Source organism: Pyxicephalus adspersus, chromosome 9, assembly GCF_032062135.1.
Source record: "Pyxicephalus adspersus chromosome 9, UCB_Pads_2.0, whole genome shotgun sequence".
Lineage (NCBI taxonomy): Eukaryota > Metazoa > Chordata > Amphibia > Anura > Pyxicephalidae > Pyxicephalus > Pyxicephalus adspersus.
Genome location: NC_092866.1, coordinates 44,387,738 through 44,413,901, shown reverse-complemented (window position 1 = coordinate 44,413,901; position 26,164 = coordinate 44,387,738). Strand labels below are relative to the sequence as shown.

General features: G+C 38.2%; 2 protein-coding genes across 2 annotated transcripts in view; both read left to right on the top strand.

Moving 5' to 3' along the window:
- MRPL23 (mitochondrial ribosomal protein L23) overlaps positions 1 to 26,164 on the top strand; it is a 706,510-nt gene that overhangs the window by 389,507 nt on the left and 290,839 nt on the right. The gene's annotated exons all lie outside the window — the stretch shown is intronic.
- Positions 1 to 26,164, top strand: part of B4GALNT4 (beta-1,4-N-acetyl-galactosaminyltransferase 4) — a 50,008-nt gene that overhangs the window by 11,893 nt on the left and 11,951 nt on the right. Inside the window, exons 3-14 of the mRNA XM_072421744.1 lie at positions 7,457 to 7,560; positions 7,643 to 7,735; positions 11,570 to 11,665; positions 11,750 to 11,840; positions 12,963 to 13,063; positions 15,372 to 15,439; positions 20,414 to 20,492; positions 21,535 to 21,601; positions 23,125 to 23,265; positions 23,407 to 23,516; positions 24,297 to 24,397; positions 24,672 to 24,745. Coding sequence (XP_072277845.1) covers positions 7,457 to 7,560; positions 7,643 to 7,735; positions 11,570 to 11,665; positions 11,750 to 11,840; positions 12,963 to 13,063; positions 15,372 to 15,439; positions 20,414 to 20,492; positions 21,535 to 21,601; positions 23,125 to 23,265; positions 23,407 to 23,516; positions 24,297 to 24,397; positions 24,672 to 24,745 — 1,125 coding nt within the window. The remainder of the gene's footprint in view (positions 1 to 7,456; positions 7,561 to 7,642; positions 7,736 to 11,569; positions 11,666 to 11,749; positions 11,841 to 12,962; positions 13,064 to 15,371; positions 15,440 to 20,413; positions 20,493 to 21,534; positions 21,602 to 23,124; positions 23,266 to 23,406; positions 23,517 to 24,296; positions 24,398 to 24,671; positions 24,746 to 26,164) is intronic.

Sequence of the window (26,164 nt, the reverse complement as noted above, 5' to 3'; positions counted from 1 at the left end):
CATCACGGTTTGCAAAAAGGAAGCTGAAGATAGGAGAAATGGTTGCTTAAAAGAAAGGCAAAATGATGGCCCTGAGATGGTGTGACAAGGAAGATGTGTGCCTAATGAGTACATTCCATAATGCCTCCACTGGTATGGTACGCACAAAAGGTGGGAAAGAAATCATGAAGCCACAAGTAGTTATAGACTACAATAACACCATGGGAGGTGTCGACAGAGCTGACCAAGCAATGACATTCTACCCAGCAATGACCAAACGGCAAAAGAAGTACTACAAAAAGATTTTCAGGCATCTTGTTGAGCAGTGTTTGTGGAATGCCTACATTCTCTACAAGCAAAAGAGTGACAGGCCTGTGAGTCATTCTGACTTCATTTGGAAAGTTTCCGAATCTATTGTCATGAACCACCAAAGACCATCAATGGCTGTGAATAGACCTGGACGTCATACTGTTGCCGTTGTCAACCCGGAACGCCTGACCGGTTGTCACCTCACAAGAGAACATCCCACCAACGGAGAAAAAGGCAGCACCTACAAGGATGTGCGTGGTTTGTTGCTCAAAGAGAGATGACGGTGGAAGGAGGATCTGAAAGGAAACCAGGTTCTACTGTCCTGATTGTGACGTTGGACTTTGTGCAGTGCCATGTTTTAAACGTTACCATACCCGGGATGTCTACTAGACGTTTAATTTAAATTTATCAATAATATTGAACCCTTGTTTGAAAACATTTCGGTGTTTTTGATTTGAATAAACTTATTGTTAATATATTATTTCATTATTTTTTATCATTATTATAATTATTTATTATATTATGATTTGTGTTTCAAACTTTGTCATACCTGGGAGTTATTCATAAGAATTACAGGCCTACAATATTAAACAACAAATTTCCATGCAAAACGCTTTTGGCATAAAAATACTGACATAATGAGACCGCCAGGGAGGTTAATGAACAACTTTGGGGAACCACTGTACATGTCAAATTTTCCCTTTAGATTGAGCATGACCATTTGTCTCCGTTGCTTTATCTGACGTGTATGTATCTTTAGTTGGCAGGTTGCCAATATTGGAAAAGGACAGGTTTGCTTTACCTTCTTCAATTTCAGCTGACAGGTGAAGGTCTGGTTTTTGTTTTTTCATGTTTATCAAACTAGTCTGGCTTTGCTTTTTTCTGCTTACAAAAAGCCTATCTTACTAAGCTGAAATGTATGCACAAAAGTTATGTAAAGTGAATGTCCCTCCTCCTCCATACCGGCAGCCCAGTACAGGCAGCCCAGGATGAAAAATTGGAGAGAAAGAGACCTACAGAAGGCAAACAGCTGCTGCTGTGCTCTCACTTTTAAAAACTTTGCTTGACAAATCCTTTGCCATGGGTGAACTGTATATAAAGTAATTTATTTGCAAACCAGAAATTTTATAGAAAGCAAAAATTGGTCAGAAACTTTAATGAAAGGTATAAACTAAAATCTGCTACACTCATTTTTAAAGAGGACTCCTCAAAAGGAGAGAGGGTGGGAAAGAAACAGTCTATCTTTAGTTTTGTCCCTGAACGATAAATAATGTCTGTTCGCATTTTAATTTTGAACATCAAATAAAAGATAAAAAAAAAAAAGAAGAACCTTGTCGTGAAAGCGGTTTCTGTAAATGGGTTATCTGCGGTCTCTTGAGCACCTGTGTGTATTTATATCCGCCTTCTTGATGGCAGCTTGTGCCTGTAGGGAAGTCGCTATATACTGGTGACACACAGATAACATACAATTTTTTTTTTTTTTCCATAAATCCAATCTTTAAACTTTTATCTAGCTATGTTCCTCTAAATTTGTAGGGGTGACTTGCTTTTACTGAATTCATTCAATATAAACATTTACCATGAGTAAAAAGTATTTGATCCCCTGCTGATTTTTTAGGTTTGCCCTCTGACAAAGAAATGACCAGTCTATAATTGTAATGGTAGGTTTATTGTTGGTGTGAGAGACAGAGCTAGGCCACTCCAGGACCTTCATGTGCTTCTTCTTGAGCAACTCCTTTGTTGCCTTGGCTGTGTGTTTTTGGGTCTGTGTGTTAGACCCATTTTCAATGCCCTGGTTGAGGGAAGGAGGTACTCACCCAAGATTTTGATGGCCCCCAAAGCATAATGTGTCCACCTCCATGTTTGACAGTGGGGATGGTGTTCTTGGGGTCATAGGCAGCATTCCTCCTCCAAACACGGCAAGTTCAGTTGATGCCAAAGAGCTCAATTTTGATTTTATCTGACCACAACACTTTTACCTAGTTCTCCTCTGGATCATTCAGATGTTCATTGGCAAACTGCAGACGGGTCTGTACATGTGCTGTCTTGAGCAGGGGGACCATAGTCTTTATTTTCTTGGTGACTATGGTCCCAGCTGCCCTGAGATCATTGACAGGCTCCTCCCGTGTAGTTCTGGGCTGCTTCGTCACCATTCTCATTCTCATTGCAACTCTATGAGGGGAGATCTTGCATGGAGCCCCACACCTAGGGAGATTGACCGTTATTTTGTGATTCTTCCATTTGCGAATTATCCAGCCAACATCCTTAGACAGCTCTTTGGTCTTGGCCATGGTGGCTAGTTTGGAATCTGGTTGATTGCTTCTGTGGACAGGTGTCTCTTATACAGGTACTGTAACAAGCTTGGGTTAGGAGCACTCCCTTACAGAGGGTGCTCCTAATCTCAGCTTGTTACCTGCATACAGTGAAGACACTTGGGAGCCTGAATTCTTGCTGGTTTATAGGGTATCACATACTTATTTTACTCATTACAATGCACATCAAGTTCTGACTTTTGAGCACTGGGTTTGTGAGGGTCATTTTGTTGTTATTCTGTCTCTCACACCTACAATAAACCTACCATTACAATTATAGACTCGTCATTTCTTTGTCAAAAGGCAAACGTACAAAATCAGCAGGGGATCAAATTCTTCTTTCCCTCACTGTGGCAGGAATATTCAAATGTTTTTTTTTCATCCTCTACAATTTGGAAGCTATTTTGAATAAACTGGGTTGATCCAATCTTGCCCTTTTAGAAACAATTTTTGTTGATCTTCTCATTCTTGCTTTAAAGCGGAACAAATCTTGTTGGTGGGTGGTGAGCTTCTGACCTAATAATCAAGTATACACAGCATACGTGCCGATTGTGGCACATACTTTTCTGTGCTCTCACCCTGCGGCAATGAAATGTCCAGGATCTGTCATTGCTGTCTGGAATGGTGCTGCCATCTTCACTGCTAACTCCACGGCTTATGTCCGTGGAGATGCCAATCCTGTTCATTGAAATTCATGAGCAGGTGTTTGTGTGTTTGTGTGTGTGTTGGGGGGTTCATAAGGACATCATTTGCAGGTTAAAAACATATCTAATATTTTTTTTTCTTTCTGTGTTGAGTCCCCTAAAAAAAGGCATTAAAATGTCGCATTTTTGCTTTGGTAAAATAGCTTTCATTAAAAATAAATTTTACATGTGTCTAATCGCCTAAAAAACCAAACTAGTGAATGAAATTTGATTTCAGCTGCACAAATGAACATGTCAAAACTTGGCAGTTTTCCTTGCCAGCCATTCTGTACTTTATTTTGTTAAAGTGGAACAAAACCCTGGTAGGAGATAAAAGACATTTTTTACGCCAACTTTTTTTTTTATATCCCCTCTTCCTAAGTTCCTCCTCCTAACTTCCCTCTTTCTAGCAACTCTGACATGGCATCAATATTCATATATTTAATCATCTTTTATAAAAAAAAAAATATATGGCGCAATGAACATCTCATGTTTTAAATTCATAAAATGGTTGTGGGGAGGCTGTATTTCCAGAACTGGGGGGGTTGTTTAGTTTACTTTCTATATTTGAAGAAGTTAATTAGAGCTGGAGATGTGTGGTAAGATATTGTAGGAAGGGCAGGAAAAGTGATCAGAGATCAGCAAGGGAAGATGATGAGAGCGCAGCCATACAGGTGGAAGACGGACAGGGGGGAGAATGGTGGTTAAGCGGTTGGTAGGAACGGGAGGAAAATGTTGCAGACTGAAAATTACAGACCACCTCTCACAGATTAGCAGACCTGCTTTTTTAAGCCTGAGTCAGTTTTGGCGGAATATCTTTAGTATTCCTTTTTTAAAGGGGAATACAATATTAGTGGTATGTTTGTTTAAAAGATTTACCTTTACTGTTGGACAAGAAGTGCCCTTATACATAATATATAACATAGCCAGTTAAGTGGTATATGCATGGTGGGATTTGACATGAACTGAAAAAAAATGGCTGTTCAGCAGGGGGTTCAAAGGTTAGCAAATTGTACAGAAGTATACGGACTAACTCCTTGTGGTTTTTTGTATAGCTTTTTTTCAGCATAACTGGGCATTTTTCAAACGCATGGTTCCATAGTCATTGTGACAACAGGTATTGTGTATCTGTAGGAGTGATCTGTGTAACCTCATTGGTATGTGGTACCACCTAGACAGAAGTTTGTGTCCCAGTTCCTAGAACATGTTACGTGGACAAATTTGTTTGCAGGAGGTAGCTTTGATAGGAAATGGTCACATTTGAATACATAACAGAATCTCCGCTTGTAGTCTCCTTGTGCAAAAGAGAGAGTTTCCAGGGTGAGCCATTTGAAATTGTGTAAGGTTTTCGGAAACGCATGTGGGAATTCAGGAGAGCCCAGTATTCAAGTAAAAGGGAAGAAGCCTTATGTTGGAAAAAGAGGGTGTTGGATGTTTACCAAGTGATCCTTTATGGTGGATGTTTTATATTGGACAGTAAAAGATGGTGCTTAGCCAAGGAATTCCCTGTAGTGAGGTATAAGGCTGAGACTAATCTGCTGATATCCATACATGATATCGCAGGGATGTATTGCAAGGACATGGGGCAGAAGTGTCCAAGACTAGAAGTAAATATAACACAAGTTAAGATGGTACGGAGAGAAGTGCCATTAACCTTTGAATCTGAGAGTTATGGTCCTGTTTTCCCAAGACATTTTGTTTCAGAATTTACTGGCACTGTTGGGTTTTGTAGGTAGAGGGTAAATTAATATTCTGGTTTCTTACTAGTGAGCTTCCTCACTGCTGGTGGTCAGAGGTCCTCAGGGTAGCACATTTTAGTGATAAATATCCTGGTGTGCAGTTTTGGTTTTTGTTGCGGCTCGCTAGATCATACTGCTTGTGAAACCTTCATTCGGAGCTTTTTAGACTTTTTTTTTTTTTTCTCTCTCCTGAGTGTTGGCTGTAAGTAGTCATCAATTCCGGGCCTGTGGCTGGTTCCTCTAAGAACTAGGCTGCATTTTCTGGGATCTCCCATTATGGGGACTTTGTGTGCCTCAGCCTGGCTGAGTTTGAAGAAGAATAAGATCGCCCCACAGCTGAAGCGCCCTCACTGAGGTGTCCTGTGCTACTGTAATATATATGTGCATATTTAATATATAGATTTTGTAAACATGTTTTTTTTTATATTTGTATATGATACGACTGCATGAAGTACAGGTAAGAAAAGGCTCTTGCAAGTATCTTTTTAAATCCTTGTAGAGGTTATGTTTTCAGAGGAGGTTATCGTGTGACCTACTTCCTCTTCTGTAATGGCCTGAATTACTGTGCTTTGGGTTTTCCAGGCAAAGCTGAGGTAGAACAATGCTGTTTAGGAAAATCTAGGTTTTGGAGTGATGCTTGCTAAATATGAATAAAATAAGATGTGTAAACCTCTTCTTAATTTTGAGATGTAAAGGCTAGATTATAGGCGTTATGAGGAAGATGGAGGGGATGGGGGACATGTTTTGGAGGAAATGGAAATGAGTGGACCCATGGGTTTAACTTTGGTTTTGCATGAAAGAGCTGTTTATAGTTATTTGTCAGTTATTTCTGGTAGGGTTTGGGAAAGAAGGATTGCTTTAACAAGCATATTACAGTTCCATATAAAGCTATGTGTATCAATAAACTGAATTATTAAAGATTATTACTGTGCCAGCTTCTCTTTATGCCATACCCCATCCACTTGTATTTTCCAGTGCATTTCCTTGCTGCTTGGTGTACCTGATGCTTTGGGGTATTGGGGAGGCACATTGCCTTGTTCCTCCCAAGTCTAAGCACCGTTATAAATTGTTTTTTTTTTTTTTTTTGTTTTTTTCTTTACTTTTTGGACATCTTATAGATTTTATATTAACCTCCTGTGTTGTATTCACCCCGATCAGTTGAACATTACAGTTTTACTAAAATGACTACAGAAAAAATGTATGTATGAACTGTGCATGCTTAGGGCTGCTGGTAGTCCAATCAGAAGGATTTTTTTAAGACTGTAGGTTCTCCTATGACTTGAGAAAATGTCCAACATCCGTTTTGTATTGGATGCAGCTTTCATGGGAGTAGGGGGTAAAAAAAGGCAGGTTTGTCCCTTTCATGCCCCTGAAGTAACTAGCATCATGGGCCTACTATCCAGGGGATAGGAGGGTTTAGCTATTGGATGGGGTTTTTAAAAAGTATGTAGGGGTTTGAATACACTTTAGGAAAATGTATTTGTTTTAGAGAGAGTTAAGTTTGGGAAGCCTACAGTAGAATTCACAAAGCAAGTATTGTCCTTAACACGATAAACAGGAAGATTTTATTTTGGATTTTTATGAACTTTGGTGACTGTCATTAAGTCTACGTGAACTTTATAAACTTGCACAGCAGTCTTCTATTTTTTTTTTTTTCCTGATTTGTTTAAATCCATAACCTTTCTAGCTGAACTGCAAAGAATATTTGTAGGTCAAATGACCTTTATATGCTGTGTAGGTTGTAATGTCCTTTTTCCTTAAAACAAGGCAGTGCAAGTTCCTTGAACACAGAACACTTCCTTGAAAACATGAGTAAAGGAAACATGAGTATGTATTACAACAGAAAGGAACGTTAAAGCAGATCTGTCACTTTGTCCTTGCAGAACAGTGTATATGTTTTTGCTTTTGAGCACCCCTGATGTACAGTGGACAGAGGCGGGGGGATGGATTCTGTGGAAGGTTTGCCTGCAATAACTTCTATGGAACCTGCCCAGTGGAGCTCAAGCAGTAGCAAGCTACTTTTAGTGTGGTTATTCAGAGCCCAGTTCTGTGTTTGTTCGGTTACACTTCAATGAACAGCTTCTATGTGGGGGTAAAAAATAAATTCTTCCAACTGCCAGCTGGCAAATTTCTGTTTGGGTTAACAGGCACTTCTAAGTGAAAGAATGTATGTAGGACATTGTACAGATACTGGTAAAGTGCCAGAAAGCATAGATGTACACTATACAAGGGTGTTGGCTTTGCAGGGCATATTTTCTCCTGTTGTATCCTCCAAGTAGTAATCCACAGTGAATCAAGTTTGATTGCTTTGAACATGATATTATAAATATTAACTGTATGATAAGTCAGAAGAGTGTGCAGAACTCTTGGTCATTATTTTCTTGATCAGTCAAGATGGCCATATGCAGACTGTAACTTTCAACTTTATGATCAGATGCAGACAGACTTGAAGGAACCGACCCAGCCCGCAAACCAGGGAGACTTCAGGCCTCTCCTCTTCACTCACAGGTCGGAGACTCCAGTGAGGAACTTCCCACGGTAAGAACTTTACTGTGCATGGTCTTCTATGGGTTTTAGCCATGTAAGTGTCATTCAAATAAACTTTCGTTATTATCCACAGTTTGATGCTGTGGGCTGGAAGAGGAGCCAGAGGCTGCATGCCAACCTAGAAGAAGCAAATCTTACAGATACTCCCCTACCCTGGGATAAGAAGGTCAGTGATACTAAACCTAATAAAGAATGTATTGGGGATGTTTATGATCAAACATGCAGAAAATTCATGCAATAAAAAAACAGCTGCTATGCTTTATGCCCATCTACTAAATCAAAACTATACAATAAAACCACACCCTTTGTTTGGTTTTGCGAAGTAATTTTACGATTGGTAGTTTTAGGCAAAAATGGAAACATTAAGGTTTTTAGCATGTGTTCGTTTTGTCCATGTTTCCTGCTGTGCAGATTATTGTACATGTTTATTTGAAGTGAATGTGTACTACCAGGCATAATAAATAATCAACAGTAGTGGTCTATAGTATGCACAGGTCAGTAAATACCCTGGCATCCTTTTCTGTGACTTTAGATGTGTCAAAAATTGTAAAAGGTTCCTTCTCAGCCCTGCGTCTTTCACTTCTTTCCATAAATGTTTGAAAAGACATGGATCATGGCTTTTAGATGAGATCACTATTGTCCAGTGTTTTGTTCTTAGCTGTTTTTGAATGCTTTTAGCCGTGGGTTTGAGTAAATATCCTGTTGGAGGATCAATGATCTGTGATTGAGAGCTTTCAGGCACTGCTTAGTATGCTTTGTTCTGGAATGTCGTTCTAGCCTTGAGATTTTTCATTGTTCCCTGCATAAACCTATTTTCCCTTATCGGATACAGAAAGCAACCTAACGTGTACATGACAAAACTGAGCCTCCTTGTATCACAGTAGATATATTTTTGTCTGTGGACTGAGCTGATGTGAGTTGTGAAAGTTTCATTTTGTCACATCTGTCCAAAGCCCATTGTCCCTGAAGCATTGTGCCTTGATGGTATGCTAACATTCCAGTCTGGCTTTTATGTTTTTATTTCAACTATGGAGTCCTTTTGAGTCTCCTTCCATTGAGCCACGCAAGTGTCAGATACTTATGGACTTGTTGCCCTTTCTTTTTTATCTACCATTCTACCTATGCTTCTGTCCAATCTGGGGTTAGTTTTAACATTTGTGTCCAAAAAAAGATGGTTACAGTCCCATGGACCAAAACCTTTTTATTTTTAAAATGTTCAAAGGAATGTAAAGATGCTTGCAGAGGCTCAAATACTAGTTCCCATTAAAAGAATTGTCTTGCTGATCCCCTCTTGGACCTTGTTAGGTGTGTGGGATTCACGATGACACCAAAAAGCCGAATGACTACTTTTATTCATTTGAATTGCCTGACTGAATGATTGGAAAGTTGGAAAGGTGCATACTTATTGCATACTAATAATTGGAAACTGCTAATGTGAAAAATGTCCGTACTTTCCATAATCTTTTTTTTTTTTTTTTTTTTTTTTTTTTTTTTTTTCTTGGTGTTACAAATATGAGGATGTTTTTAGATTTTTTTGTAGAATATCCAATACTTTCTCATTTTATACTTGCTTTGATTTACTTACTATATCAAAGGTGTTCAGGTATGCACCGAACAATTAAATTTCTTTTAACCACTTTTCAGGAAGCCTAAAACACTTTTTCAATGAGCTGTAAGGGAACCAACAAATTTAGGATAAGTACTATTAATGGAACACTGAATCTCTTCTTTAAAACCTGGCTTCTGTTTGCACTGCTTTATTAACGCTAGCCATACAAGCATGACCAGGGATATTAATAAACGATAATCCCTGAGCAAGATGTTAAAGAGGATTATATTTGTGTTTACCCGTGCTGGTGGTAATCCAAATAATGCTGATTGATGTACTGTAATTTTGCCTTATTGTTTTTTTTTTTTTTTTTTTGGATAACGTCATGTTTATTATGAATTTGTTTCTCTGCACACATCAGTTGCTAGTTTTACTGTATTTTTTTTTCATTTTTGCTTTAATTCCTTGGCAATGGCAGTTGGTTTATTCACATTAGCAGTTTGTGGGCCTTACATCTAGGCCAGTGGTTGCCAACCTTTTGGACCTCACTGACCACTAAATTCATCATTTGAAATACCACGGACCATTATTATGAATTTTTTTAAAAAAGATAAATATATTTGTAAAATAATGATCTTCCTAATGGTGCCTGACAAGGTCTGTAGAGGCTCTGATTCATTGATCAGCTCACGGTTAACTGAAGTAGTATTATTGTTACTATTATCATTAGTTGCATTATCTTTGCTATTACGAAGGAAATGCAAAATGTTTGTTTGCTCTTTCCTATTCATTATGGGTTATTTCTTTCAAATCTAAGACCAAACAAATATAACCGTTAAGGTCATACTTATAAAGGTCATACATATAAAGAGCGTCTGAGAAATAAATAAAATAAAACAATTGGTATTGGCGGAGCAGAGTGACTGTTGTAATAGTCGAAACAATACTGAAGCATACGGCTTGGCAACAGTTGTCTTATACAACTTAGGAGTACACTGACGTCACGCTGCACCTCCCTTGTTTTTCCCTCTCTAGTACAGTTTGTGAATTTAGTGCAATATAAAGGTGAAAAATTCATTAAGAACATAAGAATTTATTTTATTTTAATAATAAAACAGAAAATTGCAAACAATGTCCAAATTTTCTGTTGACCACCAATATTTTCTAGCAGTCCAGGGGCCGCTGGTCTAGGCAACATAAATTCATGCTGCCTGGAGTGCTCTGAATAACACCATACCCTGTTCCGAATAACCCTCTGACTCCTAGTCTAGGTACACACGTACAATAATTATCGTTTGAAAACAAACCTTTAATGATTAATCCCGATTATTTTGAACGATTGTATTGTGCACAATTCTGTACATACTGTAACGATACGATCGTTCAAATATAATCTACCAATAATGTACACACCAGATACGTTCGTTTGAACGATTGTTCAAATGATGCAGGAAGTGACATGTACAGGAGAAAGTGTATCGCTGAAAAACCGTACACCCAATAGATTACGAACGATCGTCGCCCAATCAGATCCGCTGGGATGGTCGTTGGTTTCCAGCAAGATTCCTTGTTTGTCAGCATCGTTGACCAGTCGTTGTGCACTTTTTTGTTAACAATTATCGAACGACAATTATTGCACGTTTGTACGCAGCCCTAGGCCTGGTATACAGTCAGTTAGAGAACGTGGGAACCCATTACAATGGCTGCAGTATGTTTGCATACCTGGGAACTGTGTGCCTGTCTGGTCAAGTCATTGGGAGATGTGACAAAACTACAAACATCCCTGCAGATTTGTATTCCCTTTGTAGACCATGAAAGGCTAACTGCGATTCATGTAAAGTTGTGTTTGTGTTTAATCGTTGGTTCTCATGTAAGAATCTAATGTTTGCTGAGCTAAAATCTGTATGAATAGATATGCATAGCATTTTAATGAATATGGTGTATGTGCTGCTTGATTCCAGCTCTTGTTCTATCCTCATTGGAGACTGCCGAGTCTTTGATGCTTTAATATAGGTAAAACATTACCTTTTCTGGTGGCAGGAATCCCTGCCAACTCGACAGGAAATTCATACAGCTGCCATAAGTCTTAAGTAAAATCATTAAGCTAGCCCAGGAAATACTATTGTTGTGCTAAAGACCGCAAGTTGTCTTGGTCTCTCCATATTTTTACAACAATTTGTAGAAAAAGTTCTTACTGTTCCTCTGAGACCGCAATTCTGTTTTTATTAATTGTGTAATCTGCAACACTAAGAAGTACATTTCCCTGTGGGATCTTTACTTTTATAAATGATTTTGTGTTTTTTTCACATGGGTGGTACTAGGAGCTGTTTGGTCTGTATGCTTGCAGGCTCTCTACTTGTACACTGTTATCCAGGGAACTTTTTTTATCACAGCCTGTATACCTTGTATCCCAAAAAATGGTATTGGAACTTATTCAGTTGCTTTTTGCAGTATAAAGGCAAAGTCAACCTCCATGTCTTTGAGGATTGGTGTGGTGGGTCCGTGTTGCACCTCAAGACAAACCTGCACTTCCCCCTGTATCCTCATGTAAGCGTCTCTTTACATTTTCTCATCATTCACATGTTTACAGTGTCTCACTATGTGATAACATTCTGCTGCTCCTTTCTTTAGATGCGTACTACTGTTACGAAACTGGCTGTGTCACCCAAGTGGAAAAACTATGGTCTCAGAATATTTGGGTATCTGCACCCTTACAAGGATGGTATGTCCAAATTAAATAGTATACTGCCCACCCGGAAATGACTTCCTTTTTAATATTTTTGTGTTGAAATATATAGGAAATAAATTACATCGGTCAAGACTAAAGTGAGGCACCCAGTCTTGTTTGTTATTTATTATATTTGCTTTTGTAGAATGTTGGCAAAAAAGCAAATAATACAATTGATGTCTCTGTGGTTGTTAAAAAAAAAAAAAAAAAAGTAACTTAAATAAATGTATAATACGGTCTTGAAATGTACTTTTTAAAATCTTGCTAGAGCAGAGTTTACCATTTAGTTTGATGACCTTATTTTTCTCTACTGCAGTTTAGCAATACAGATAGGTTCCCTCTCTGTCCCCAGCCTAATTGGACAGTGAAGATTTAGAACTGAATTTGGTGGTGTAATTTTTAACCTCCATTTGTAGTTTAAACCTAACGACTGACATTTTTGGAACTATCCCAATAAACTAAAAACTCGGGCCATCATGTGGTACAGATGCAGGCATCGAAATGTATGAACCTGGAGTTTGGCTGCATGAGTGCTATTGGCAGTCAAAGGGCAATAATTTGTTTGGGTAAAAGTGGCAGAACCGTTCTTTATAACCACCTTCTATGTAGCCTCACATTAGGAGCTATTTATTAGGTTAGCTTGTAAAGGACAGGTGTGGATTGCGGCACACTATTTCCTGCCTGAGTTATTGCAGTAAATTGCCTGGCTTACACCACAGCAAAGTCAATATTTCAGCAATGTGGCCACCAATTTACAAAGCGTACTTTTACTATCGCACTGCAGCTTTAAACTTGCGCACACATCCTTTTTTCTTAAACCTGGAGGTCAACTTTAATAATTACCATAATTTAGGGCGAATCATAACATTTACCTTACTGATGTATTTATATTTTACAAAAGAGTCCAGTCAGCTCAATTTGTATTTCTAGATTCCAAGCTGTATGCGACTATTGCAGTCTCTTCCCTCCTCTGTGACAATGTTAAATTTGATGTGTTCCATTTTTGATATCAGGATGAAGCATGTATAAATAATTCATTCTTATCTTACATTCTGTTCTTTGCATACATCAGCATTTTTAGTCTTATCTTTTCTTTATCCTGCCTGTCTCTTTCAGGTGATTACCAGTTTGCTGTGGCATCAGAAGATAATTCAGAATTTTGGCTTAGCACTGAGGAAAGTCCATCCAGTGCCCAGCTCATAGCCTATGTCGGAAGGGTGAGTTTTATGAAGGTAGTTGGGGGGCAGTAGACAGTTTTTATGCTTTTTGGCAAATTTTGAATCCAAACCTTTTACTTGAAGTTGTCCTAACAAATTGGAACATATTACTGTTGCTTAAAAATACACAACCATTAGGCACAATGGGATTTTTTAGGAACATGTGAATGGGAATACCTTTAAATAACTCCTGGCTACAGTTGGAACTTTGCCAGGAAACCTGTGCTATGTGAGAACTCTACCTTTTTTGCTACAGTGGTGATTCGGTGGCCTTTAATATTTTTCAAGGCATCTATCTAAAACTTAATATGCAGATCATAGACATTTAATCTGCATTTCTATTTTATTGATGCATAGGTCCAGATGAAGTTTAATTGGCATATGGCACTCCATCACATTCCCAAATGTATTTTTTTTTTTGCCCAGACTTATTTCTCTTCTGGGGTATAGCTCTATTATGGGGGCATCTTAGAACCCCTAAAACACGTTGAGGGTTTTAAAATGATTACTGTGAAATCTATCTGGACTCTCAATATTTCAAAGCCCCCCATACACAAACTTAAAGATACCGAACAAGGAGATAGCCAGGCAACTATTAATCTTGGAAGCAACGCAAGCACCCATACCCATAAGCAACTGAAAGAAGTATTATCTTTTATTGATAAGCAGACATATTAAGTAATGCTTTAGAAAGTCCATAGTCATGTTCAGACTAGCAGTGAGGTTACTGTGCGGTTACAGTTTCCTCATGCCACTGAACTGCTGCCTTGGGGAAAACTCCATATGTAGAGTCTATCTGTGACAGCCCAATAGACAATGGAAGGGGTCAGCAGTGAACGACTTGGTACTTAAGAACCAGTCCCGTGATATGGGTGGCTAATAGTCATATGTCAATATTACAGTCTGGGACCAATTGTGGGAGGAAACTAGTTAACCTACCTGCATGTTTTTTGAGATGTTGGAGTAAACATACATAAACACCAGGAGTACATGCAAATTCTTTGCAGATCGTGTCCTGGTTGAGATTTGAGCTTGAGACTATGGGGTGGCAAAGGAAAGAGTCCTAGCCACTAAACCACTGTGCCATCCAAATGTTGCCTGAATCTGAGATTTAAGCTCATGTAACGTAAGAGATCAGAGCAAAAAATATACTGTATTTATGTCCACATATAAGATATCATAGAACAGCTGTGTTTACTGATTTTATGTAGGATTTAAATGGTAGTTGTTATCTTGGCTTGGAGTTCTCCTATGTTCACCAATTGTGCTAAAAAACACCATATTGTGCTAAAGAACACAATATTGGCCAATAACTGGGACGTTTAAGGCATTATAGATAAACAATACAGTATAAAAAACCTATTATTTTACAAATCCTAAAACATTTATACAAAATACATGTATTTGTAGTCTCCATGTTACTAATAATGTAGTTTGTTCGAAGTGTTTTGCGGAAAAATACCGCTTCATCAGGAACATAACACATGAGACCTATAACATGGTATAATCAATAAATTGCAAATTATCTAGCCAAATGTCGTGAAACATACTTACACAATGCATGTAACATCTACAATGAGTGAACCAACAGAGTTCTTTCAATCTAGATGGTTTATGGAGTTTACTACAAAACAGCCCACAGGATTGGCTTTGACCTCAACTAGGTACTACTTCATATATGGATCAACATATATGAGCTGTTCTGTTGTACCCAAAACCAGTGGTTGGCAAACTTTTATGGCCACTAGGCCATTTATGGGATGAGCGGGATTACAATAGGCCGGACTCTGAGTCCCACCCCAATGGCTCCGCCCACCACCAGGGAATGCCCCTTGAAGTGAAATATCTTTCCTCCGTATGCGGCAGTAAATAGGGGAGCAACAGCAAGGAGGCGGCACTGGAACTCCAACGGCTCCGGCTCTGGTAGTTCCTGACGCCCCGGCGGATCCAGCCAGCAACCCACAGCTCCGGAGTCGGGTTGCTGGCCGGCATTAGGCTGCATCGGCCAGGGGCCGCTAGGCCAGAACAAACTACTGGCTAGGCTGTATGTGGCCTAAAGGCCGGAGTTTGCCGACTCCTGCCCTAAACCATCTGCCATTTATTTTCTTTGTAAAATGTTTTAGGATTTGTATAATAATGGTTTTATATACTTTATTGTTTATCTATGATTGAATACCTTAAAAGTCCCAGCTGTTATGAAATGTGGCATTGTAACAATAACGCTATCTTGAATTGTGCTAAAGAATTCATAAATAAGATATACAAAGGTGTTTTAGATTTCTGAAAAATAAACTGATATATATTTTAGGTTGGCTCGGAGTGGACTGCCCCAGGCGAATTTACAAAATTTAGCTCGCAAATGTCAAAGCCTTTCAGGTAGGAACCATGTTACACATGTATGTAAAAGGACATTTCATCAGTGTACAAAGAAGATAATTATTAATGCACCTTTTAGCAGGGTTTGGGGTTTTATATTGTGGTGAATTGCTGCACATTGTTTGCTATATCATTGAAAGCATTTCAAATATCGATCTTCAGGAAGGTTCACAGAAATAATACCCAGAATGATTAATATTCATCATATTTATTGCATGGTGAAGGTGACGTGACGTTCAGCACACAAATGTCATCCTGAAGTTGCAGATCTGTATTTCTAAAGGTGTTTTTAAGATCTGAAAGTGCAAGAACTGCAGAAAAGAGACCATTTGGGACTCCATAGAGATGTCACCTTAATGGCCCATAATTTCCTCATGGAATCGGCTTTAAAATAATATCTATGAAGCAGAAATGAAAAGGAAGGTCTCTAGTCAGTTGACAACTTGGTTTTGTTGGATTCCTATACACACACACACCTACCATTGTTCGTTTACATTATAAAACTTTTTATTATTCATTTATCAGGCTGTATGCAAAATAATGTAAGGTGATTGGATATTTTTCTAGTGAGGACTGTGCATTCATTCATGTTTGTATAGAACAGGCAGGGTCAGGCTGTATTCTTAATCAGAATCTTGTGTATCCTGTGAAGTTTATAAAGGTACATTGCTCTTTCAGTGTATAATGATTACACACTTATTTTGTTCATTTGCCAGCATCTGTCATCAAATTATAAATGTGGTAAATATTGCTGGTGGATATGAATGTGTGAAATGGCACCATCAATGCACCTGGAATCTCAGTTTTTATAAAATATCCCTTTTTACATTTTTGGGGTTTTACTATTTTTAGAAGCAGAATATAACATTTAAAAATACATACGTGGAAATCCCTAAGCTGCTGATTGTTATGCATAGGTGTTGTGCCTTATCCAGCTGTCTCTAGATGGCTGTGTGCTGCTTTTTCCTTGTTTACATAATTATATGTATGTTTTGTCAAGCATTTTTGAAATGTTACTCCTGGCTGCATTTAGAAAGCAGCATGTTCTGACGTGTAAGCAGAAGATGGATAACCATGGTTTCTGCATTGCTCTGCCAGCGCAGTTTTCTTGATTTGTTGTTGACTGAATAGCTTAATTTAACGGGTTGTACAAAAGCATTAGGAGAAAAGTGTGTAAGCTCTTCTGGACAAGGTCTTCTTCTCCTCCAGTGTCACTGTGTGTATCTGTATGTCTGTATGCAACTCCTATTTAATGTACAGCGCTGTGTAATATGTAAGTGCTATATAAATACAATTTAGTAATATATGTGTATGTATAAATAGAAATAACGAACTATGATTTCACTGTGCTTCCCCATTGTCCTGACACAGATTTACAAGTTTCACCCCTTTGCTCCACTAAGGATACCATTTTCATCCATAGTGGCAAGAAAGAATACCCCTGATTTAGAATTAAATTCTCCTCTATTGCAAATTGACTGACTGGAAAAACATATTTCTTGTGTCAAGAAAATCTAATTCCATCTGTTTCATTTTGCATATTATGTGCTTTCTAACCATGGTTGATGAGCAACATGTTCTTTTTACTCCTTTTATAATTCTACTGATGCATGGGAGTGTCTGACTTGCCTATTGGTCTCCAACCAGGATTTATCATTGTTCCATTTACTTCTATAATTATTAATATATAATTTGCCTTTTTGCCCTGCTTCAAACAATGAAGCTATTAGAAACTGGCCTCCATTTAATAAATTTTTTTTTTTTTTTTAATAAAACCTGGTCACTACCATTAGTATCCTCAGAAAGGTGTGTAGGGCAGTAGGACCTGGGCCTATACATGACCACATAAATTGTGATCACCATTGGAATAATGGCTGTCACTTTAGCTAACCCAAAGTGCTCCTCGGATCCTTTTTTGGAAGCAGTGGTTTGACATCTGGAAATTATTCAAGATATACATAACTGCTATGCTTCAAATTGTGTCTATCAGACCTCTAATCCACTTTTTTTTAAAGGAATTGGCCCTACAATCCCCCACAATAAATAAAATTATATCCATAAAACACACTGTAAAGAATCAGTACATAAATTATAGCTCAATTATGTGTTATGTATATGCACACACCATTCCTATATATCCTTTGCTTACTGAAAGTTCTAAAGGTGGGTTGAGGCGAGTTTTTACACATGGTAATCAGCCTGGCTTCATCTTAAAATTGAGGCAACATATCTCACCCGTTTGGGTAACTGCCTTACGTTTGCTCCAATTAGTTACTCTGTGTCCCTTGTGCACATATGCTCAGATTTTTAACCGTTAACTATAAACTATTTACACATAATTAGGCAGTAAAATAGCCATATGTATTCTCAAAGATCATAACAAAGACTGTAAAGTTGGGAACCAGTCTAATTAGATATATCTGCTGGTTTTGTACATTGGAAAGCTGTCTTCTATCAATATCTGTTTTTCTGGGGGAAAGCTGCTTATGTTGTAACATTATAAAATTTCTTCAAAATGCTTACAGATTTGGGGATGAATTGGGGCTAGTTTTAGCATAATTTTACAGCTTTTCAGAATATGTAAATAGGTTAGTGTTCATAGGCTGGGCACACGTTTACTTAAGTACCAGTAAAGTTCTAGCATACAAATGCATTGCTATTTTTAACTCTCCCCTTCACATTCTCTGTCAAAAAAATGATGCTGCTTCTCACTTCTCATCCGCTCCTCTAACTGCAGAATTCGCTGTGCTAAGTCAGTGTTCTCATTCTTAATGTCATTAATGTGCATGGCATGCTGAGCCAGTGAGCACTCCATGTCGTTGAGAAGTATTTCTGCTTCTTGTAGGCGTGGGGAGAATCTTTCTAGTTTCTTGTCGAGATTTGTCAAAGCTTCTCCTAGAGCATAGAGACGATCCTCTAGAGGGTGCCAGCGTTCTCTTACCCCTTCTTGTGTTATGGAATCCACATTCACGTGATCTGCACAAGTCAAAGAAATTTTCTCGGAGTCTGCACTAATTGTGTCCCAGTCAGGTGATTCCATTGGCACCATTCCTATACTCTCCGTGAAAGGGTTTGTATCTTTTGTCGGAGCTGATACCATTGGGATTACGCTAATGCCAACTGTGCCGAGCGTCAGTGAAGCAACATTCACTGCACCCAGTTGTAGGCATTTAACAGGCACGGAACCCATGTGCCAGTCAGCACCTGCAGTAGCCAAGTTAATGGAGTGTAAGGATGTAGGTCCTGTGCCAGTTGCAGCAAGGAGAAGATTATTGTCACTTACCAGGGATAAGTGTAGTGATTCCATGGGGACCATACTGATATCTGTAGTGTTTAAGTCAAATGTTTTTATATATTCTATTCTTGGAGATAAAGAATCACATGACACCAAATTAATTTCATCAGTTCTCAGCTCTGGTTCTATTAGCTGTCGTTGCATTATCCATGAGTCACTTTGTAGAGAGTCCATGTCACCAGTGCTTCCATTTAGAGAGACAGCACTTATTGTGGATGAATCACTGGAATCTCTTGTGCTGCTTCCTGTGTTTTGCTCTGTACTGTTTTCTGTCCAGTTTGTGATGTGTTCCCAGGATCTACCATCCAACAGTAACTCTCTTGATTCCATGTTCTTACCTGCAGCACCTTCTGGAGGCTTCCTAAATTCTATTTCAAGAGAAAAAACATCACCAGCTGCTACTTCTATTTCAGATTTCCCCAGCTGCAAACACTCTTCTGATAAATTGTTAGTTGATTTTAGGGTAATATCAGTAGTACCCAATTCTGCAGTCTTCACCACCTCCATGCCTGTTAAATTATTACTATGTTCTAAAATGTCACCGGTTTCCTTCCAGTTAGCTTTTGTCTCTTCTATTATCATAAGTTTGCTGTGGTTGAAATCTACGTCAGACTCTGTACTCTCGGCACCAACATAATTCTCCATTTTCTTGACTAGATTTGTTTTGCTTTCCTCTTCCTGTTCTCCTGTGTCTGCCAAGCTGCTGCAAAGGTGTAAATTATCCATGTTCATCTCTGCATGAACAGTTGTGATCAGAGCACCCGATTCCATGATTAATGAGCCTTTGTGTAAGTCTCTAGGCGGGCTATACCCACAACACAACAGGACATGCAGTGTTTTATCTCTTCTGGTCCCCCTCCCTGCTGCTAATGCTAGCCTTCTGTTTCTGCTGTTCTCCATTTCGTTTGCCCTTGCACAGGTATTATTTACAATCGTAAAATCCTCTTAACCTGATTATATGAGTCATACGGATGCTGCAAGAGGATTTGCAAGAGAGATCTTCTAATGCACTTTTATATGGCTTTTCCTACCTCCAATGATTTTCAGGACAAGCTCATTTTTAATTTATGACTTTACACAGAAAGATAAAAGTAAACAGCGAGGCATCCAATATACCTGTAATCTGTTCTGCAGTCTTTGCTACATAATAAATAAATAAATAAAAAATTGTGCTATTTTTCTCTATAAGAACCAGCTGTGGCAGCCAATTGGAATATGCTGGCTTCTCTTTCTCAAAAGATGGCAGCAGTAAGTTGAGGACTGGGTTTGCGAACTGTCTTTTTGGGTAAACCCTAATTAAGTGCTAGACCACAGACTATTGTAATCCGTTCCCAAATAACGGATGCATCATCAGGGCCATGAAGTGCAGGTTTCAAGCTAAAATTCCTGTCCTTGAATATTTGGAACACCAAGTAGGATAAAATTACATTTATTATTTATATATTAGTTTTGTATACGTGCTAGTACTAAATGGAAATGGGCAACCCATTATTATAGTCGGAGGACCTAATGTTAATAATGTGATGTTACTTATTGCCCCTTTACAGTAGACTTTGATATACACATTTTGTAAATGACATGTAAATTGTGTGTCCAATGTTCGTTCCTTCAATGAATGTGATCAATTTTATTTTCTGTTATGTATTGATGTTGTCAATCCTGTTCATTTTCTCTCTTAGGTTGATGAGCTCCAGGCGTTATTACTTTGAGCTACTTCACAAGCAGGATGACCACGGCTCGGACCATGTAGAAGTAGCTGTGAGTACAGAGATCGATTAATTTACAGGCAGAGTGAAATCCATAAGTTTGTGGGTGATTTTATAGATTACTCAAATCGATATTCCTTGCTGTAAAGCATGCTGAGCCTTTTGCTTCTACAAATGGTGTATTCATTTATTGATGTGTGAATTATCTGATCTTTTCCTAATTATAGTAAATGTAGTAGTATCATGTGAACCTGACCTTCTCTAAAATGTGGCTAGATAGTAGTTAACAATAGGGCTAAAGTTTCTATGTTATTCCTCAAATTGGTCCCTGTGGAACCTCTTAGATGTTTTGCACAGGATATACACAGACTTAAGACAAGCATAATTAAACCCAAGAAAAAAACAATATATAGTAGTTTGCCATTCCTCAGATGTGGCAATTGCATTAGTTTCCATTCGTCAGTCTAAGAACATTTTTAGCAAGTTCAGAAAATACCCATTGGGCAATGGCAAAAATCCAATGTCCTTGTCTTTTTCTGTAAGTAAAAAATATTATTCTCTTTATCCCATATGTAATGGAGATATAGAGGAAAACCTTTTTAAGATCAAACATGTATGACTAATATGATTGCTTCCAACCTGGTAGTTGCCACTAACGCATCCCATATAGTTGCAGCACAGACTTATAAACCAACTGCTGGCCAGTATAGCAGCCAGGAGATTGGTTACTGTTTTCTATACCTGCTTTTGTCTTTTTCAACTTCTATAAGCTATGGAATTTTGCCCATCCTTCTCAGCAATGCAAAACACACAGTAGGTGTGTTATGTGCAGAATTGCCAGATGACTAAGAAAACAAGAAAAATCCTAATGCAGCCACCATATTCAAGATGGTTAAAACAAGTTTTTGTGTGTTGCTTTTTTAAAACTTTGTAAAATCTCTGATGCAATATGTAAGATATATTTAATTTTGTTTGTTTGTCGATAGGGGGCCCACTAATCATTAGTGTTCAGTTTATTCCTATGCAACCTTCCAAAAAAAGTGGAGTTCCAAGCACTGCATCTGTAATAGTTAATGTTTTTCCCCCTATTTTAGTGGCGCCTAGCTCTACCCGGCATGAAGTTTGAGATTGTGGACTCCCCATACTTGTCGCTTTATACAGGTACAAATCTAGTATTTTAAATGGTCTGGTGATATTTTTTAAGTGATGCTTAACAAGAAAAATATTTAAATTCCTTATTTAAGAACTGTTAAAATATTTTTTTCATTGCATGCTCTTTATAAAAATAGTTTTTTTAACTAAAAATGTACTAAAGTATGTTATTTAGCATATTATGAAATATCTATAACATTTGCCATGTGTATGTGGCTTTATGCCTGCTGAGTAGAGTTCCAGAGAAATCTCAACGGAGGCTGCATTAAGAACATGCGTGGTTTTTATCCTTTGTACACTGAGGGAAAGTTCTTGCTGAAGTTCAAACTACTTGGCACCCTTTTTTAATTTTTTTAAATTTGTCTTGGCTCCCCAAGTTTAGTTTCAGGGCAGTCTAAACAGACAAAGGAGGCTGAATATTTAAACTATATTTTATATAGATATAGTTCTAATCCTTACATTGTAGCTGTAGTGTGTCGCAAACACTGGTAATGTTGTGGTCGGCTTCTTGATGACAACTCTTAGGCTCCTTTACCGGTCTAACTCTGAGGTCTCCAGCAGGCATAGGGACATAGGAGACTAGCTATAGGACCTTATAAGTATGACATCTGAATACATTCTGTGCATTTGAATTTGCACAGTGGGGTGGTGCTAACACTGCATTAGGCGTCTGGATAGCCCTGTCACTAGTACAAAGAGCTTACAGAGCATGCCAAAACTGCCAGGGGGGGGGGGGGGGGGGTGCAGGCTACTCTTTCTTGACCCCTTCCTTCCACAGTGTCACTGTGCTTGTCCTGTTAGTGAAGAGTAATTTAACTGTGTAGGCAGGTCTAACTATGGGTATAGCGAGGGGGGTGGGTTATTGGAAACCTTGTTGTTTTCCCCACTGGTTAATCTGAAGAAGATGCTGATCAGATCTTTGTACAAAATGTCAACTCTATGTGGAGTAGTCCTGCTGCATCAGGTGGTGCCAAATCTATTTTTTTTTGGTTCCAGTTTTGGCTCAAATGCCTATTTTAGGGACTGTGCGATTTACCTGAAATCATTACCCAGTTAATACCAAGTTTTCTCGGACTGGATTTAAACTCTTCGTACTGCTGAGTCTCCGGCCTTGTAAGTTGACATACCTGAGATAGTCGGTCTTTGTGTAGGTTGGTTTCCAGATGGCTCTAAATCCAGATGTTCTAAGAGTTTTACCCCTCCTCCTAGCAGTCCCAGTTAAGTTCTACCTTTTGATCTGCTAGACCACTAAACCTTCGTTTTCCCATAACTCTCTCCTGGGCAGTGCCCTGTCATTGGTCATGTAATTGTGCCGATGAATGATTCCTGTTTGTCTAATTTTTTGTTTTCTGAATTTCATGAACGTATGAATAATATTGCCTAGCCTACATGTTAAAGTAATGGAGTTGAGTTTTCACAAAAGGTCTGCTTTAATTTGTTTGCATGTACAGCCAATAAAACTTACTAGTTTATTAAAAGCACAGTAGTTTATCAGTGGGCATCTGAAATATTAACCATTCTTTGTTTTACAGATGAGACATCTCTTAAGATGAATGAGGTTTCTCACATCCCACGCACACTTTCCAGTGTTGCTAGCCACCGTCTGACAGTGGAGAGGGAGGAAATCGCTGTTGATATTTTGAGACCAGACCCTCGGGACACTTTCTATAGGAGTAAGCATGCTTTACATATAAAGTGGATACCGGGAGCAATGTGTTTAAACCTGTTTGGTGCCTTTTCAGGTGTATGTTGTATTCCTGTCCTGCATCGCGAGGAATGTGATGTCCAATCTGTTTATCTTTTTTTTTTCGTAGCCCCAATGATTGAGGAATCCAAGGTGGAAAATGTGCTGGTCCCCTGTGCATACAATCCCACATATGTTGTAAAGGATTTTCCCATTGCACGTTATCAAGGCCTGCAGTTTGTAAGTTGATGTTTAATTGGAATGACTGAAAAAGAGCATTTCCAAAAATGTCATTGAAGCTGTCATCAAAACTCTCCACCTTAGGCTAGATTTTCTCTTGTGCTGCATTAAGCACCATCATAATGTGCTTAGTTCAAATGCAGTTTTTTTTCACTGCTGAAGGCAATCCCCCCCTCCCCCCTTTTTTTTTTCAACTCTCACTTGTGAGATGTTCTAATGTGCTGTACTGCATTTGTGTTCAATTTAGATTCCTCACATCATATGCCATAATTGTAAATTGGGCTTTTTGGGATCTTTGGATTTCAGCTTGTCCCTGCTCTAGACCTGCGTTGAGCAACACAGGCCAATGCTTGTTGTGTGAATGGGTCATTATAATGATAGAATCCTAACCTCACCTGCAGTGTCTCCTGTTGGTAAAATTTAGTACTTCAGCAAATTCACTTACACAGCATGCCACAATACAAACTGTTACAGCCTTTATAAAACTTGGTTCTATTTCCATCTTTACGTTGTAAATACAAATTTCAAATTAACATTAAGATAAAATTGCCATCATCGCAATGGTCTCCAGTGATTCCTATTGGTTTTCTCACGTTCTGTAAATTAATTTTATTTGTAAGCAATTTTCCGTATAATTTTTTTTAAGCACTAAGCAATTCCTTTTTCAGTATTTTATTTATTTAAATGGTAGAATTTTTTTTTATCAATAAAATAAAAATACTTAATACCTAATACATTTTTGAAAAAAAAATCTGCTTACAAGTCCTTTTCTGTTTTTAGGTTTATCTTACTTTTGTCTACCCCAATGACTTCTCCCGCCTCACCCATATGGAAACCGAAAACAAGTGTTTCTATCGTGAGTCTCCAGTGTACTTGGAGAAGTAAGTGCATTTTTTGGCAACTCAAGTCTCCAAGCTTTTATCTTTATTGTAATTATCATTCTTCTCAACAATGATGGCTGATGAGTTGAAGGCAATCCTCACACTACTTAAAATATTGATTGCTTTGGAATATTACGCATATTATCACTCACTAAATTAGGCCTATTTTCAGTTTGATGCTGCCATGTTTCCCTGATCATGAAAAGATCATGTCATGTTTCCATCAATGTAGCTTGTACGAGCTCGTATAATGTTGTGTGCTTTTCTTCCCAAGGTTTGGATTCTATAAGTATATGAAAATGGATGATGATGAATCCCCTCAGATGCCATTCTTGTTCTTCAACAGACGTAAGTAAGCCCCTTGTGTTCTAATAAAATTAATATACAGGTGAACATGGCTATTTCAGTTCTATGTATATTCTGTACATTTTGTTGTCTGAGAAAAGTTTTCAGTTTTAGGTCCACTATCCTGTTTCTTGAAAGAATAACTTTAGAATTGCCAAAAACAATACATTTGTATTTCTATAAATATATTTATTGCTAGCCTCACATTTAGCCAAACACGTGTTGCGTAATATGTTGGGGCTATGTAAATACAGTTTAATATTTTATTACTACTAAAAATAATAATAATAACATGGTTGAACAGGTGTTTTCTTCCATACTAAATTGCTAACCCACTTTATTTCTTGGCTGGAGGATGTCCAGCATCATCTAAGCCAGAGTCCTGTGATGTTTTAAAATAATACTTTGCACACTACTCTACCAGCCCCTTGCACCAGCGATGATTTGTGGGAATCACATAAAGCAGCACAGAGACTGGGTGATGACATTTTTGTGTATTAAGTGTGTTTGCTTCACTCTACACATTTGTCATTTACAAACCAAAACTATCTTGAAAACTTGCAGACTTAACCTAACATCCAGAGTAGTCAGGAAATACAGCAGCTCTGCTAATCTAGGCATGCAAACAAAAAGATTTGCAGGCTATAGAGGTGTACCTTCAGGACAATGTTTTGGCTTTTGAGGAGTTGGAATGTTTTCAAATGGCCAATGTGCATTATGTAGATTCCTTCTGAGTAAGTTAGAACCAGTGAAAATTAAAAATCCATAGAGTCTAGCAACAACTGCAGCTGCAATTTAGTAGTTTGAAAGGTATAAATCATATCAATGCTTGTACCTGTATACCCCAATGGTACAGAACCATTTTTAATTTTCATTTATGGGCCCATTTATTTTTTAAATAACTTTGCGTTGCATTGTGTTCTCCCCAGCCCATTTTAGCCGAGTGCACCACCCAGCACTTTTCAGTAAGCACGCAGCCATATTTATGTGTGGTTACTGAAGAGTTGGGTCACAATACAGGGGCTGCCACTCGCCTACAATTTCTTCCCACCCAGCTCAAAAAAAAATCTTAGTTGAACACTGCTTTGTCATTACTTAAGATCTGAGGCGCCATCCCTTTCGCGCTAGCTGCAGTTAAAACATAGGTTTTAACTGCAGCTAGGGTTTACCTAACGTGATAGAATACATTGCAGCAAAACCGTACTCCTCTAGTATATTTTACAGCTTTACTAACCAATACACAGACAATCAGTCCAAAGCTATGCTAGTATTTCTGTTCCTTTAGTAAAAATGTTTGATTTTATAAAGTCCTATTCTGGTTTTAAAATAAATGTATTCCTTTTACTGGTACTTGTAGATTGCGGTTTATTGGGATGATTGGCAGACAGTGCCCCTAAATGGTCAGCGTACTTTTTCAGTAAT